The sequence below is a fragment of the Marmota monax genome, unplaced genomic scaffold, assembly GCF_021218885.2.
Source record: "Marmota monax isolate L192 unplaced genomic scaffold, Marmota_monax_Labrador192_F-V1.1 WCK01_AAM20220418_F8-fsc00183, whole genome shotgun sequence".
Lineage (NCBI taxonomy): Eukaryota > Metazoa > Chordata > Mammalia > Rodentia > Sciuridae > Marmota > Marmota monax.
Genome location: NW_026694841.1, coordinates 1,779,396 through 1,794,870, shown reverse-complemented (window position 1 = coordinate 1,794,870; position 15,475 = coordinate 1,779,396). Strand labels below are relative to the sequence as shown.

General features: G+C 48.6%; 1 protein-coding gene across 2 annotated transcripts in view; it reads right to left on the bottom strand.

Annotated features, from left to right (window-relative positions):
- Positions 1 to 5,933, bottom strand: part of Yy1 (YY1 transcription factor) — a 51,571-nt gene extending 45,638 nt beyond the window's left edge. Inside the window, exon 1 of one of the 2 annotated variants that reach the window (XM_046426317.2) lies at positions 5,143 to 5,933. In XM_046426317.2, coding sequence (XP_046282273.1) covers positions 5,143 to 5,815 — 673 coding nt within the window. In that variant the 5' untranslated portion in view covers positions 5,816 to 5,933. The remainder of the gene's footprint in view (positions 1 to 5,142) is intronic. The other variant, XM_046426316.2, reaches the window with a different exon arrangement.
- Positions 5,934 to 15,475: the final 9,542 nt, after the last annotated feature.

Below are 15,475 nucleotides of genomic sequence, written 5' to 3'. Positions count from 1 at the left end.
CAAAAATCATTGTGTAAAGCTTAATTAGATGATTATTAAGAATTCTACTTGAGGGCTGGGGGTGTGCCCCAGTGGTAAAGTGATTTCCTAGCCTATGAGAGATCCTGAGTTCCATCCCCAGCAAAGAAATTGAGTATATTGCTTCCTATAGTCACCCAGCAATTTGTAAAGGAGAATTTATGGATTGGTGTGGTGGTGTGCCCCTATAATCCCAGCTACTGGGGAGGCTGAGACAGGAGTACAAGGTTCCAGGACAGCCTAAACAACTTAGTGAGATCCTCTCTCAAATATAAAACACCAAACAACAACAACAAAAGACTGAAAATAGTGGCAGAGGGTGCAGCTCAGTGGTAAAGCTGCCTGTTTAGTGTGGGAGAGGCCCAAAGATCAATCTCTCATATCAAAAAAAAAAAAAAAAAAGATTGAAAATGACTTTAGGAATGTCCTATTTCAACAACTTATTTTACAAATATTCCAAGGACACAAGACTTGCCAAGGTCATATCCTTGCTTGGTGCCCTCTAGAAAGGAAATATGATGCTGTGAATGGTGTGATTCCTGGGAAACACTGGACTCTTGCTGAAATTAATCACAGGACTGGCCATGAAGCTCAGGGTGGAGCACTTACCTACAATGTGGGGACCTTGGGTTCAACCCCAACACCACACACACACAAGAACACTTATTATAAGATATGGTGGCCAAGCCTGTAATCCCAGCGGCTCAGGAGGCTAAGACAGGAGGATGGCAAGTTCAAAGCCAGCGTCAGCAAAAAGCTAGGCGCTATGCAACTCAGTGAGACCCTGTTTCTAAATAAAATACAAAAATAGGGCTGGGGATGTGGCTCAGTGGTCAAGTGCTCCTGAGTTCAATCCCTGGTACCAAACAAAGAACACCTCACTGGTCGGGCATGAAGTGGTGGTGCATGCCTAATCCCCAAGGCTCAGAAGGCTGAAGCCGGTCTCAAAATTTTAAAAAAGAGCTGGAAATGTGGCTCAGCATCCTGGGTTCAATCCCTGGTACCTAAATAAAGACTCACTGGTAAACATTCAGTTTTGAAATCATGAAACTCCCTCTTTTGCTTACTCTTCCCACTGGACATAGTAAGAACACAAAAAAGAGTCACCTGGGCAGATCAGGAGTTAATCAGAAGAATGCAGTTATTAAGAAACATTCATTATAATAGCTGTTTTGCTCATAACCTGTTATGAGCCCAAAGTTTCCCAGCTTTAAAAAAGCCTGAACCTGCTAAGCAGACTTCAGAAAACGAACAAGAATCCCTTTTGTAAATAACCACGCAGCATAGGTGTTTTGTTTTTTAATTAACTCTTTTTTGAAAGCCTAAATGCTAGTTATAGGTAAGGACAGGATCCCTTAACTTTTCCTGAGATGATTTTTCCCACTAATGAAGACAGCTGTTGGCAGGGGGAGGGGAAAGGGAAGGTTAGTAACCCAGTAGTAAGTCTAAGGCACAAGAGGCTTTCTCAATAAGCTGAGGCTCCCAAGCTACCGGATAAGGACTCAGGATCTATGACTGAGCTGCCCTATGTAGGTCATGCAGTTGACATGATTACTTTGGATGGCTTTTTGACATGGCTCCATGGAAATTTACAATTATGACCCTTCCACGTAGTGATAAATAGCACAATAAATGAGATTAAATGAATCCCAAAGGACTGGCAAATGGTCATGACTTATAATTTCTGGCAAAACCTGAGTTTTCTGTATAAAACATAAAAATCTGATACATTTTGACTTTCTTTCAACTTTCTGATTTTAGAACCAGTAGTTTTCTCATCTTAAGATGTTCTCTACTCACTCCAGCACAAAGCACTCCTATATTCAGTCTAATGGAGATAGACTATCAACAGCTTCAAGAAGGTCACAAGGCAGGGGCATAGCTCAGTGGCAGAATGCTTGCACAGTGTGCCCAAGGCCTTTCGTTCCAACCCCAGCACACCCCCCCACCAAAGGTCACAATTTCCAGCCACAGGAAAACAAGATTTTAAAGACCCACTGGTTTCTCTCAAACTAATTGTTTTAAATGCTCAGCTTTTATCTCAATTTTCCCTACTCAACTCAATGGTTAAGTGCTTTAGTTTATAATTGGCTCTATAAAACACAAAGTCACTCCTATATAATAGTAATGAATATCTAAGGAAAAAAACACATAACACTGTGCTCTAAATCTGTCATTAATCATATAGGCAAGGAAGAAGACCAAAGTAAACACTGGCCCAAAAGTAACTGATTAGGAATATTCAAAACAACCGAACTGTGATTAAATATTAAAACATAATCAGATTAAGGAGGCCTTAATTTTCTCTTCTGTAAAAAATAAGCAGGTCCTGCCAAATTATCTTCACAACTATACTGTTCAGTTAAAAAAAAAAAAAAAAAAAAAAAAGGTGCATGCCACCACATGGATGGACCTTGAGAGCACAGTGCTAACCCAGGCACAAAAGGCCACAAGCTGTCTGCTTCTGTCTGTATCAAATGTCTGAAACAGGCAGGTCCATAGACAGAATTGTAGATTCCTGGTTGCCAGGGGCTGGGAGTGACTACTCTTTGAAGTGATGAAAATGTTTTGGAATAAGACAGTAGTGACTTGCACAGTCCGGTGATACAGAAGAAACTACTGAACTGTGACAATTTTATCATTTTTTTAAAAGGCATTTAAAAAAAGCAGACCTCAAGGAAGCTGGCATACAAGCAGAGACCTATAAAATCCAAATATTTGGTTTCCACAAACATGCTGACTCCCGCTAAAATGTTTTTTTTTTAAACCAAAAAGTGCTAACAAATAACTAGTACCCAGAGAACACCCCACATGTACATTATTTTTGTAAGGGCTTCAGATAACTAAGCTTGGCATAAAACTATAAAATTGGTTGCACAGCTCACTCCAATCTACATGATTAGTTGAGTAAACTGCACTATAGTTAGAATAAAATTCTCATGCTAGGATAGAATTTGCATATAGGAAAACTGTTAACAGGTCAACACACACAATCTTAGCTTAACTATCTACTTTGATCTAATTTCTTCACTTACCATTGTATCGTCCTATTTCAGTTCTAAAGGTGAAATTATTTTCAGAATTTGAACTTGGGATATGCAGAGTTGAACACAAACTAGTTAGCTTCTCTTTGGTACTAATTCCAAATCATAAGGACAAGGAAGGAGGACAGTTTACCACAAAGCATGTCTGAGAAAACAGGCCATCATCCTACGTTGCTACCATTGGATATGCATAACTAACGTTAGGCAGAGTACTCCGTAATACACCAGACAACTAATGCTTTCAAGAAATACACATTAAAATAACCCCAAATTGTGAATCCTCGTAAGCAGCCACTTCCACAGGGAAAGTGATGACTTGAAAAGCTGACCTGATGGTAAATTAACCCACATTAGGCCCCTCAGGCTTTCTTTCCCAGCCAGCTGCCTTGATCCACACACTTTATGAAGCAACTTCACACACTGTGAGGCCTTCTGGGTCTGGAAAAGTGGGTTTACAATTTGGTAAGACCATGTGCAGAAAGTTAGCAAACACCTGTTCTCTAATTTACTGTAAAAGCAACATGACCATACCATGAAATGAAGTAAATTTACGTGGTTAATGTACCTTTACCTACATATCTAAATTCAAATGGCATACCAATCCAGCCAATTCACCAGTAACATATACCTCCCTCCATTATTCTACTTCTATTAGTGAGAAGTCATGGCTTTTAGCTCCAACATGATCAGTGCACAACCATCATGAGCAACCAAAGTATGCAGAAGGTATCTTGCAATCACTATTAGGCACTTGCATACTTAGTTTTACACAGTCCTCTTTGAATCACAGATCCAACTAGTTTAGTTATCCAGACACAGCCAGGACCTTTCATCTTCTATTCATTCTTGCCTGTGAATTTTAACGATCTTTTAATACTCAAAGGTCATGGATATTTTGAGGCTCCACCCAATACCAAGAATCTAGGATATAGGTTTAAGTTATGGGGGAAGGGGTTCTACCTCAAACTCAGCTACAAACAATTATCATAGTTGCTGGATTCCCCGGATACGGTAGGATTCCTAGTCGAGGGATATCCCTGCAATCAGCTAGGCAGCATATGAACCCAGTTATCGGACACCAACGTGACAAACCAGCCCAGAGTCTACGCAACCTTTTCATAGTTATAAACTGAAACTCATAGATTTTACAAGTCAGGTCTGATTCTTCCGCCGTACATGTGTTTTCTGGCCTTCGTTACAAGTCGTATAATAACAGTAACCTCTCGCTTGTTGGAATCCTTTCCACGGAGAAAAAAAAACAACGTTCTATAAAGTAAAGCCAGAAAGACTTAAAACAACTGTCCGACTTAGTTTGGTGGCAACATCCATTGCTGCGCAAACCAACCCAATCTATTTGCAGAGAGCTGAACGCTAAACCCCAGCGAAACCCAAGGGCGCTGGCCCCACGCGCGAAGGCCCTTCCGCCAGCTCCCGCCCGGCTCCAGCGAGGAGCGCGCCCGCAGCGCGGTGACAGGCTCCAACCGACGCCCGAGCCGGCACACGCGGGCCCTACGTGAGGCACCAAGTCCCGCCCCGCAGCGCCGCCGGCCGGGGCAGCGTGACCGCGGGGCAGGGTCCGGGACGCCGGGAGGGAGGAAGCCGGCCCGGTGCGGCGCGCCGCCCCCTCCCGGAAGGCCGCGAGAGGGAAGATGGGGCGGGGCGCAGCGCCCCCCCGAGGACAAGGCCGGAACGGCACCGCGCTGCCCGGCGAGGCCAGCGAGGCCCGCGACGAGACCCGCCAACGCCCGCAGCGGCCGGTACGCCTGCCGCCGAGCGCGGGACGGTGCCCACCACCGGCCGGCGAGCGTCCGTTGGCACGGCGGGCGGCGCGCCGTCCCCTCCCCCGCCGCCTGCCCGCCGCGCCAGCCCTCGCGCAAACTACGCCATTGCGGCCTAGCCGGGCGGCGCCGCCCCTCCCCCGCGCCGCCATCTTCGCGGCCCACCGCCCCCGCCGCCGCCATCTTTTGGGGCCGCCATACTTGCCCGGGCGGAGAAGATGGCGGCGCCCATCACACACATAAAACATGGCTTCCCTTCAAAACAAAAACATCCCGGGCCGCGGCGCGCGGCCGGCGCTCACCTGAGGACCACATGGTGACCGAGAACTCGCCCTCCAGGGTCTTGATCTGCACCTGCTTCTGCTCCCACTTCTTGTTGCCCGGGTCGGCTCCGCCGCCGCCCGCCGCGCCGGCCCCGCCGCCCAGGTAACTCTTCTTGCCGCTCTTCTTGCCGCCGCCCTTCTTGACGCGGCCGCCGCCCGACGACGACGAGCCGCCGCCGCCGCTCTTGCCGGCCGCCGCCACGGTGACCAGCGTCTGCTCGATGTAGTCGTCGTCGCCGCCGGCCGGCGCGGGCACCGGGATGAGGATCTGGTCCTCGAAGCCGTCCTCGGCGCGCAGCCCGTCCGAGTCGTCGCCGCCCACCACCTCCTCGCGCGTCTGCACCAGGATCACCTCCTGGTGGTGGTGCACCTGGGTCGGGTCGTCGGTGACCAGCGGCTGCAGCGCGATCATGGGCGGGTGGTGGTGGTGATGGTGGTGGTGGTGGCCGGCGTGCCCGTGGCCGCCCCCGCCGCCGTGGTCGCCGCCGCCGCCATCCTCGTCGTCGTCGTCCTCCTCCTCCTCCTCGCCCACCACCGTGGTCTCGATCGTCTCCACCGGGATGGTCTCCACCTCGATCTCGTGCAGCTCCACGATCTCGGCCGGCATCTCCGAGCCGTCCGTGGCGATGTAGAGGGTGTCGCCCGAGGCCATGGCTGAGGGCGCCGCCGCCGCCGCGGCGGCCTCGGCTCCTGGGCTGCGGGCGGGAGGGCGAGGAGGCGGCCGGCCGTGGGGAAGGAAGGCAGAGGGAGGAAGGCGGCGGGCGAGCGGGCGGGGGGAGAGGGGGCGGGCGGCGGGGGAAGGGGCGGGCGCGGCGGCCGCGGCGGCGGGGCTTCCCCGCCTCCCTCGCTCGGTGCGCCCCGCGCTCCCTCGGCCGCTGCTCGTCCCGCTCCCCGCCTCGCCGCGCCGCGCCTCGGCCGCCCGCCCTGGCCGCACCTCCTCCCGCCCTCCGGGCCGGCGCTCCGCTTCCCCCTTCCTCCTGCGCCTCCGCCTCCTTCCACACAAATACCAACTCCTCAACCCGAGCCCAGATCTCGCCGCCGCCGCCGCCGCCACACTCCGCTCGGGCTGGGCCTCGCGAGACTTACGCGCTGGCCCGGCCCACCCCGCCTCGCTCTCACTCGCTCCCTAGCGCTCTCGCTCCTCCTCCTCTGCCAATCGGGCGGCCCCGCTCGCTCAGCGGCCCCGCCCCTCCACCCGGGCTCCTCCCGGGTTGGGGCCGCTGGGACAGGGGGCGGGGCGGCCCCTACGCTTGCTGGCTGGCCCGAGGCGCGTGACGTCTACGCGGCGCCGCCGCCGCGCCTCCTGCCGCTCGGCGTCGCGCGGCGCCCGCCCTCCGTGGTGCAACAGCGACAAAACCGCCGCCTAGGGCCCCGGGCGGGTCGCACTTGAGAGCAAGGCGACGCCGCTGCAGCCGCCGACTCCGGAGCTGGTGAGCGGTCCGCGCGGCCTCGGCGCACGGGCGCTGGAGACTGGGGAGAAGGGAGGGGCGGCCTGCCAGAGGGGGCTTCGGGCCGGGGACGTCCCGGTTATGGTGCGGGAGCCGCCGCCACACGTTGTGTGAACCGGTCGCCCCAATAAAGTCTGCTTTGACTAGAAACGCCTGTGCTTCGTTTTTCGTGTTCAGCGATTGCCCTGGGCCTCTCGCTTCGAGCGAGCGATGGCGGGTGAGTGGAGCGCGGAGCGAACGGAGTCGGGCTGGGAGGACAATGTCCCCAGCACGGTCCTCACCTCGCCGCGGGAGTCCTGGTTCCGCGCGCTGCGGGGTCCCGGGCGGCCGCTGGTGGGCGGGGCGGGCTGGCGGAAGCGGCGCGCGGGGCTGGGGTCCACCGTTGGCCGACTGTCCGTTATTCTTTTGTGACCCGCGGAAACCTGAGACGGAGCCGTTGAGTGCCTGTCTCCCCCTGGACCTTAGAACTACAGCGTCCTGACCGCTCTGGTCCTGGGGCTCGGCTGTTCATAGCTTCCTAACATTTTCTTCCGTGCTTTGCTTTCTTAGCTGTCCAGCCAGTCGTCGTTTCCCATACCACTGCCTTCACCTATTTCTCACCTTCTTCAATGCTTCTCGTGTGCTCACCGGGCTTTGCATTTATCTCATTGAAAATTTAAATTTTATTTTCGGCGTTATGCTCCATTATAACTTCACCAGAGCCTAGTTTTTCGGTTTTTTTATCTTTTTATTTTGGCGCGGATTAGCAGAAAGTTAAACATTCCTAAATGAGATGTATTGCTGCGAACTGTTTTTGTTCTAATTAATACTGGTCGGCCTTACAGTTGGCTTATTAAAGCAATAAAGATTATCCGATTTTTTTGGTGGTGGTGGGGCACTACTGGTGACAACCCAGGGGTGCTTAACCACTGAGCAACATCCCAGCCCATTTTTAATTTTGAGATAGAACCTCTTTAAATTACTAAGGCTGACCTTGAACTTGGGATCTTCAAACCTCAGGCTTCCCAGTCGCTGGGATTACTGGCATGCGCCACCATGCCCAGCAGATTATCTGATTTTTAGGAAAACCAAAAAAAATTTTTCTTGGGAAAGCGTGTCTTTGTGTGCTCTTTTGGCGTATGTAACACCATTGTGCATTGTTGAAGGGGGTCATCGTTTACTCTTGACTGTTGGAATAATGTTCATCCAGCTGAGGCCATGGTTGTTCTGAACACGTGTACACACGTTTGATCCCACTTGTTAAAACAAGCAGGAATCCTATTATTGGGAATGTACTAGGGACACGCTATTACATTCAATTAAAATGCAATTTTACAGATTTTTGTCTTATTTCTAAATGGTACTGGACTTGTGTTTGGGAAATATTAATGTAAGAAGAATTATATCTTCTTTGAGTTTTACTTTTGTTTTTATTTGCATTACTGGGGATTGAACCCAGGATCTCATATATGCTCAACAACCAGTCTACCACTGAGCTGTATCTTCAGCCCCCCTGAATCTTGGGTTTTAAAACCTGAGTAATTAATTCCCTTTGGAGTGTTGCACCCACACAGTTTGGCAAATCAAATCTGTTGCGTTAAGTCATTTCTGGCTTCGTAGCTTATAAACTCTGCATAAATATTTCATAAATGAAAACCAGTTGGAGGATTTTTATGTGGCTTAATGCTTTTTAATTTCACTTTCCCTGCTCTGTAGTAGTTGATGGGGAAGTGTCTTTGCAAGTAGTTGATATTTCTCTATAGATATCCCAAAAGAGCAGGAGAAACTGGAAGTGCCCATTAGGCAACCCAGCTTCTGCGTCAGATCTGTGGATGTTCGCAGTCAAGTGGAGAAAGCCAAAGGAGGTAAAATGGCCAGGCAGGGTGATAGGTAAGAGCAGTATGATGCTCCTGAGCTGCCCTAGCACTTGCTCCAGGAATAGGTTTTGAAGCTTGCTCCAGCACAGCTAACCTTGGTTCAGCAGGCTTGAAGTTTTCTGTGGTGGGAGATATTCAGCTTCCAATTCAGCTAGGAAGAATCCATCATTAGACATGCAAAAGATACTGCATTGTTGGCTGTAAGTTAAACTGCAACATCGACCATGAGACTCTAAAGATGGGGATAATTTCACCACTTTTATTCTGTTTTTCTCTTTGGGCAGAATGCACTGGGCCAATGAGTACTTCCTCTGGAGTCCTTGGGTTTGGCCATGAGACAATGATTATTGACGTTAAAACTAACTGGCATTTCTCTTACACCAGCATTTACCCACAATTTTCCTGCCTCCTATCTGGACAGAGGCAAAGGTTGGTTTTTCCACGGCTCAAGCCTTTGGAGTTGTTACTTGCTTTTTAATTCATTCAGCAAAACAAGATTGAAAGCACCATGGCAGAGGGGAGCTCAAAGTGATCATGTTTGACCATTTCTTATTAAGAGTTTCCAAAGCTCCAATTTTCTATTGCTATTGGGAAAGTGAGCATCAGTGACAGTAGAAGAAAGGAGAATGTAGGAAACTTCATAACAGTTATGAGAAACTTACTAGGGTCACCAAGAAATCAGAGCTTGCAAATGACTGAGATGGGAAGACAAAAAAAAAAAAATGTGTCTTTTGGCTACCTGACCAGGACAGAATCAGGAGGAAGATGAGGACTATTTCAAAGTTGCCATAAGTAATATATTTGTTGCTGAATTTAAGTTTTTAGGTGTTGCCTAATGAGATGATGGGACATAATAGGTTCAATATTCAAACTTGGTTAAGAGCCTGTAGTTTAGGAAGGTATGAGTGGAGAAGGGTGGAGGGTGGGAGTGGGCAGAGGAATAAAGGTGTTCGTCAAAAGATGCCTAATAGCTCTCACTCCTTGCTTTATTCAGAGTTAAGTTTTGTTTCTCATTTTTAATTTAATTTAATTTTTAATTTTTGGGATACTAGAGATTGAACTCAGGGCCACTGAGCCACATCCCCAGCCCTATTTTATGTTTTATTAGGAGACAGGGTCTCACTGAGTTGCTTAGCGCCATTGCTGAGGCTGGCTTTGAACTCATGATTCTCGTGCCTCAGCCTCCCGAGCCACTGGGTTTACAGGCATGCACCACCTCGCCCGGCCTCGTTTATTGTTTTTTGAGATGCTGAGAATTAAACCCAGGGCATACCATATGCTAGGCAAATGCTGTACCACCGAGCTATATCCCAAGCCTGTCTCCTTAGTGATTATAGGCAAACAGACAATTAAATCTAATTTGACGGCACTTCTATTTCTGACAGTTTGAGATTAGTTCAAGCAATGAATTCATGCTAAGTGCTAAATAATTTTCCCTTAGAGTAATTTGGCTGCCTCATGAAATTATGATTCTTTTTTGTTGTTGTTTTGTTTTCAGTACTAAGAATTGAACAACCCAGGGATGCTCTACCAGTGAGCTACATCCCCAGCCCTTTTTATTTTTTTATTTTGAGGCGGATCTTGCTAAGTTGCCCATGATGGCCTCAAACTTGTGATCCTCCTGCCTCAGCCTCCCTAATAGCTGGGATTATAGACATGTGCCACCGTGCCCAGCTATGAAGTTGCTTTCAGATTAGTTCTGATATCCAGTTATTTTATGGTAACTTCAAATAGAAAGTCGGTGCTTTGCATCAGGTGTAGGACTGAAACTGTTGGAACTAGGCAGGGTGTCATCTTGTCCTATCCATTTTGTAGACAAGGAGACCAACTGAGGGCAGATATGCACACCAGTCACTTGGAAAGGTGGGAAGGCAGCACTGGGGCTGATGAGAGCTCAACTCTTCTACCTTTTCTGGTTTCAAAGACAGTTTGGGTGGTAGAACCCTGTTCCAATTCAGATCTGTGAAAAATCAAGAGGAAAATTCCTGTTTGCTTCTAAATTGGTTCCTCCTAGTTTTGATTCTTAAAAGTTAAATGAGAAACCATAGGTGTATTGTATTAATTGTCTAAACCATAGGTGATTTGGGGGGAAGGGTTATAGAGTTTTTGAAACCTGAGCTTCTAAAATCAGTGGAATTTTAGATTATGGTGAATGAACCTAACTGTATATGTGAACAGGTGAGGTCCCATATTGTTTAAAAACTAACGTTTTTATACAACATCATATGTGTTTTTATAAGGCCTTGATCAAATTCTTTTTTTTTTTTTTTAGTTTTTTTTTTTTTTTTTTTTGTAGTTGGACACAATACCTTTATTTTACTTATTTATTTTTTTCATGTGGTGCTGAGGATCGAACTCTGGGCCTTGAACATGCTAGGTAAGTGCTCTACCACTGAGGATCAAATTCTTAATCTTAGGCTAAGTGGTTTATTGTGATGATTGAATCTGATTATTGCCCATAAATATAAGAAAAGTTGAAATCCGTGGTAAAAAGTTAGTCACCATTTTTCTCTACTTGTTAACCCGTTGCCCCTCCAAAAAATCTAAATTGGCCTGTTTATACCTGCTCATGCTGTGAACATGGAATGTGCAGTTGAACAGAATGAATAGAAAATTCTTTAATTCGTGGTAGCTTTCCTAAACAGTTTTACTACATAGTTACTGCAGTGTAGAATTAGAAGGTGACTTTTTCGCATATTATGTGTGTGAGCCCCTGTTAGTAGACGTGTCCTCTCTGAGAGTGAGCAATAACATCCCCCATAGAGCTTCCTATCTGTTAAATAGGAGTGACTCCTCAGAAGGATTAATTAGCTGAGTGGAGCACCCGCTGTGCAAGGCCCAGAGGATAGATGTCTTTGAAGGAGAGGGATCTGCTTGTCTTAACGGGGTCTGCATACGCTTCCCTAAGTTTTCATTGTGGAAGTCCTGGGAAGAAGTAGAGTTTGGGGACAGGATCAATCCTAACCTAGTCAGATAAAGATCTCACTGAGGAAGCAGCGACAGTTGACAGTTCCTCTGTGACTGGTTGCACTTTAAATGCCTACCTAGTGCTTGTCCCCACAGCAGCCTTTTAAAATGTTAATTTCTACCTGGGAGGGTGCTGAAGGCCTTTAGGGAAGCTGAGGCCAGCCCCCAGGGTCACAAGGTCAAGGCCTCCCTGGGCAATATATCAGTTGGTAAGTTTGTAAGTATTTGAGACAGGCCTGTGGCACTCAGTATAAAAGGGCTATTTGTAGCTTCGAAAATTTATAAAACTAACAAAATCGCTCTCTCTCTCTCTCTCTCTCTTTTTTTTTTTTTTTTTTTTTTGTGGTACTGGAGCTCAGGGCTTCACTCCCAACCTGAAAATTACCAAATGAGTCTACCGAAGCAACTTCAGAGGGGGTGGATGAGTTTCTCTTAGCACTTGGTTACTACTATTAGGTCCCACTATTTAATTTTTATTCGTTTTTTATGAGCCATTCCATGTTCAGCATTCTCACTTGAACTTGGAACTTAAGAGTAGAAATCAGGCTGAGATTGTAGATCAGTGGTGGAACATGCGCCCAGGACCCACTGCTCACTTAATTCTCTGGTGGATGAGAAGTCACTGCTAGCCAGAACGTCTTTTTAAGATATTTCCTGTATGAGTTATAAGTTTTTTATGCCTCTGAGCCTGTTGGGTTGCTGTCTATTAAAAGTGAAATAAACAGGACTGAGATAGAGCTGAGTGGTAGAGAGCTTAGCTAGTGTGCAGGAGGCCCAGGTCCATGCCCAGTACCAGGGTTGGGCAGGTGGGAAAAGCCATCTGCTTTAGTCTCTCATTGGACTCTTTTTGATCCAGCTACTGGTGTCTTATTCCCTTGTACCACAAATGAGCCACAGAACACCTCACAAAGGTGTCCTGGTGGGCTCTGGCAGCTTCCACTCAGAAAAACAGTGCAGAGTGGTGAGTCTGCTAGGGGGAGACACACCAGTTTCCCTGTGTTCCCATGTTGCAGCGTGGAGTTACCGTCTGACCCACAGTTCTTTCCTCTCTTGTGTTAGGTACAGTTTTGTTTGTTTGTTTGTTTTAATTGTTGATGTCTCACACATGCTACGCAAGCGCTCTACCACGGAGCCACAGCCCTAGCCCTTGTGTGTGGTTTTAAACTCGGATTAGACTAGGATTAGAGAGGAAGGACTTTATTATAGTCAAAATCATAGTCTCTGTGGCCGATGCTACAGAGGCTGAGCCAGGATCACTTGAGCCCTCAAGTTCAGGGCCAGCCTGGGCAACATAGCCAGACCTTGTCTCAAAAACACTGTCACAATGTCCTGTTTACTACCTGAGAAATAGATTAGCAATGTTCCTCCACTGTTTCGCTTAAATGTCACTGTCATGGTGGCCCGAATATAATTACAGAGTACCCAAATCTCTCCCTAGTGACTTTTCATCAGATCACACCAAACAGCCCTTTTCCATGCCAGCGAGGGCCTGGTGCTGTATCTGCTCCCTTCCTCCCTCAGTGGAACCACGCCAGGCCCTCAGTGGGCTCCCGTCACCTCGGCCTCTTCCTCCTTGGGCACCTCGGCCTCTTCCTCCTTGGACCTTCACAGCTCCTTGGGCACCTCGGCCTCTTCCTCCTTGGGCCTTCACAGCTCCGCTTACCCGTCTTCCCACCTCTTCAGCTGCCACACCCCGGCTTTACCACTTCTGAGAACAGCACCTCACCGGAATCTTCAACTCCAGTATCCTGTCCTGCCTGTTTCTCATACCTTTTCTTCCACTGTCCCTTGATTTTGGCTGAGACCTTCAGTTTTCTAACCAGGTGAGGACTCCCTGGTGGTCCCAGCACCCTCAGCTTCTCGTGCTGCTCTGATAAAACTTCACGGTGGATCCACGCAGCTGGTACTACTTAAGTCCTATAGGGAAGAGGCACCTCGTGACTTATTTGATCCAGCATCAGCTCAGTGGTGTCACTTGCAAGTTGTTTTTCTCAAGTGGGCAGCGTAGCTTAGAGGTAGAGCGCCTGCGTAGTGTGTTGTTTTAGTCAGCGTTTTCACTGCTGCCACCAAAAGACCTGACAAGAACAATTTTAGAGTAAGAAAAATCTATTTGGGGGCTCACAGTTTCAGAGGACTCAGTCCATAGACTGTGGGCTGCATTCCTAGGGCTTGAGGTGAGGCAGAACATCATGGTGGAAGAGGGTGGCGAAGGGAAGTGGTTCACATGGTGATCTGGCAGCAGAGAGCTCTCCTCACCAGGAAAAAATACAAACCCCAGAGGCTGTGCTCCCGAACCCACCTCCTCCAGCCACACCCTCCCTGCCTTCACCACCCAGTTATCCCGGACAGGGGATTAATGCCCTGATTGGTTAAGGCTCTTGTAGCCCAGTCATTTCACCTCTAAACCTTGCGTTGTCACACACGAGCTTTTGGGGGACACTACATATCTAAACCATAACACATGTATAAGGCCCTGAGTTCAGTCCCCTAAAAAAAGAAGTGAATTGTTTTGACTTAACTTCACCCCCCTCTACCATTTTGCTCAGCAGATTCTCCAAATTACTTTCCCAAGAGTCCTAAACAAATCTACAGTGTCCCCATCTCCCCAGCTCCCTTTGGTAACCCAATTCCAGGGCCTCTTTCTTCAGGAAAATTGGAGAGATCAAAGTTCATTTTCCCAAATGCCAGCTGCACCATTCCCCCATGGATTTACCAACAGAAAGCTGCTCATCTCAGCTGCACTGCCCTCTGGCCAAGCCCACCCTCCCTCCGCCTATCCCTGTGGGTGCCCCACCATCTCGCGCTCTGCCGGGCCTATAACACCTCCCTCACTACAGGTGCTGTTCCTTCACATTAACGCTCTTCCTGGCCTTTGAAAAACAGGACCTGGGTCTCCCTTGAGCTAATTTTTTTTTTTTTCCCTGTTGCTAGAGATCCAACCCAGGGACCCTTTACCACTGAGCTATACTTCCAGCCCTTTTTATTTTTTAATTTTGATTTGGGGTCCCACTGAGTTGTTGAGGCTGTCCTGGAACTTGCAGTCCCCCAGCCTCCGATGCTGGGATTTAGAGGTACATTGCCGGGTTTGTGTTCTCATGACTAAAGGGCTCAGGGGTCACTCCAGTTAAACTGGGTCAACTGGGCTGCGCAAAATAACCCCACAAGAGACACAATACCTTTTTCTTCGGGGTCGCTGTGACGGCTCCTCTGACCTTAAAGGTCTGCAGGAAGAGAGAACGCGAGAGCTTGAGCTGACCCTTTTTATTGAGGAGAAGCTATTTAAATGAGGCAAGGGGTCAGGCTTCAGGGGGCTGAGTAGACTCATGATGTTCACTGTCAGCAGGTTGACTGACACCTGGGTAGGCCACACCCAAGGGCACAGTAGGAGAAGGGGACACACACAAAGCACTTCCATGGAAGATTCTATCCTAAACAGGGCAAGAGGTTATATTACAAAGGAACAGGCGAGCATAGCTCCACCCATGGGGCTGTAACAAGACACACCCATGCACGAGACTGACCCTCAAACCCAAGAAGGGTAGGGAAAGCTCTACCACATTTCTTCCACTGAGCACCTCAGCACCCAGCCAGGGAGTGTAACCCAGTCACGTGTAAGGTTGGTCTCCCACAGTATATGCCCCACTACTAGTGAGCCATTGTCTTATTTTGTTCCCAGCTAAGCCTCTCAAGCCCCTGTCTCTAGGGTCTCCCATTGGTGGTCCAGACACTCTGTCAGCAACCTCGTATTGTACCTGGACAGGCGAAGACTTCTAGGACCTTGCTCACCTGCCCTCCCTGAGCTTGACACCTGGTGTGGCTCCGCCCCTGGAGTCCTCTTGGCTATCCTAAGGGCCCTTTTGTCCTCTCCATCCTTCTGGCTCTTCCTCCTTGCCACTGTCCTTGCTCTGTGTGTGTTCTGCTGGTTGGCTGTCCACACTGCCTTCCCCTGCTCCTGCATCTGACCATTCTCAAGCCTCTCTCTGGCATGGATTGCCCCAGGGTCCATATCCCTGTCCCACTGATCTAAGTCACCTTTCTCTG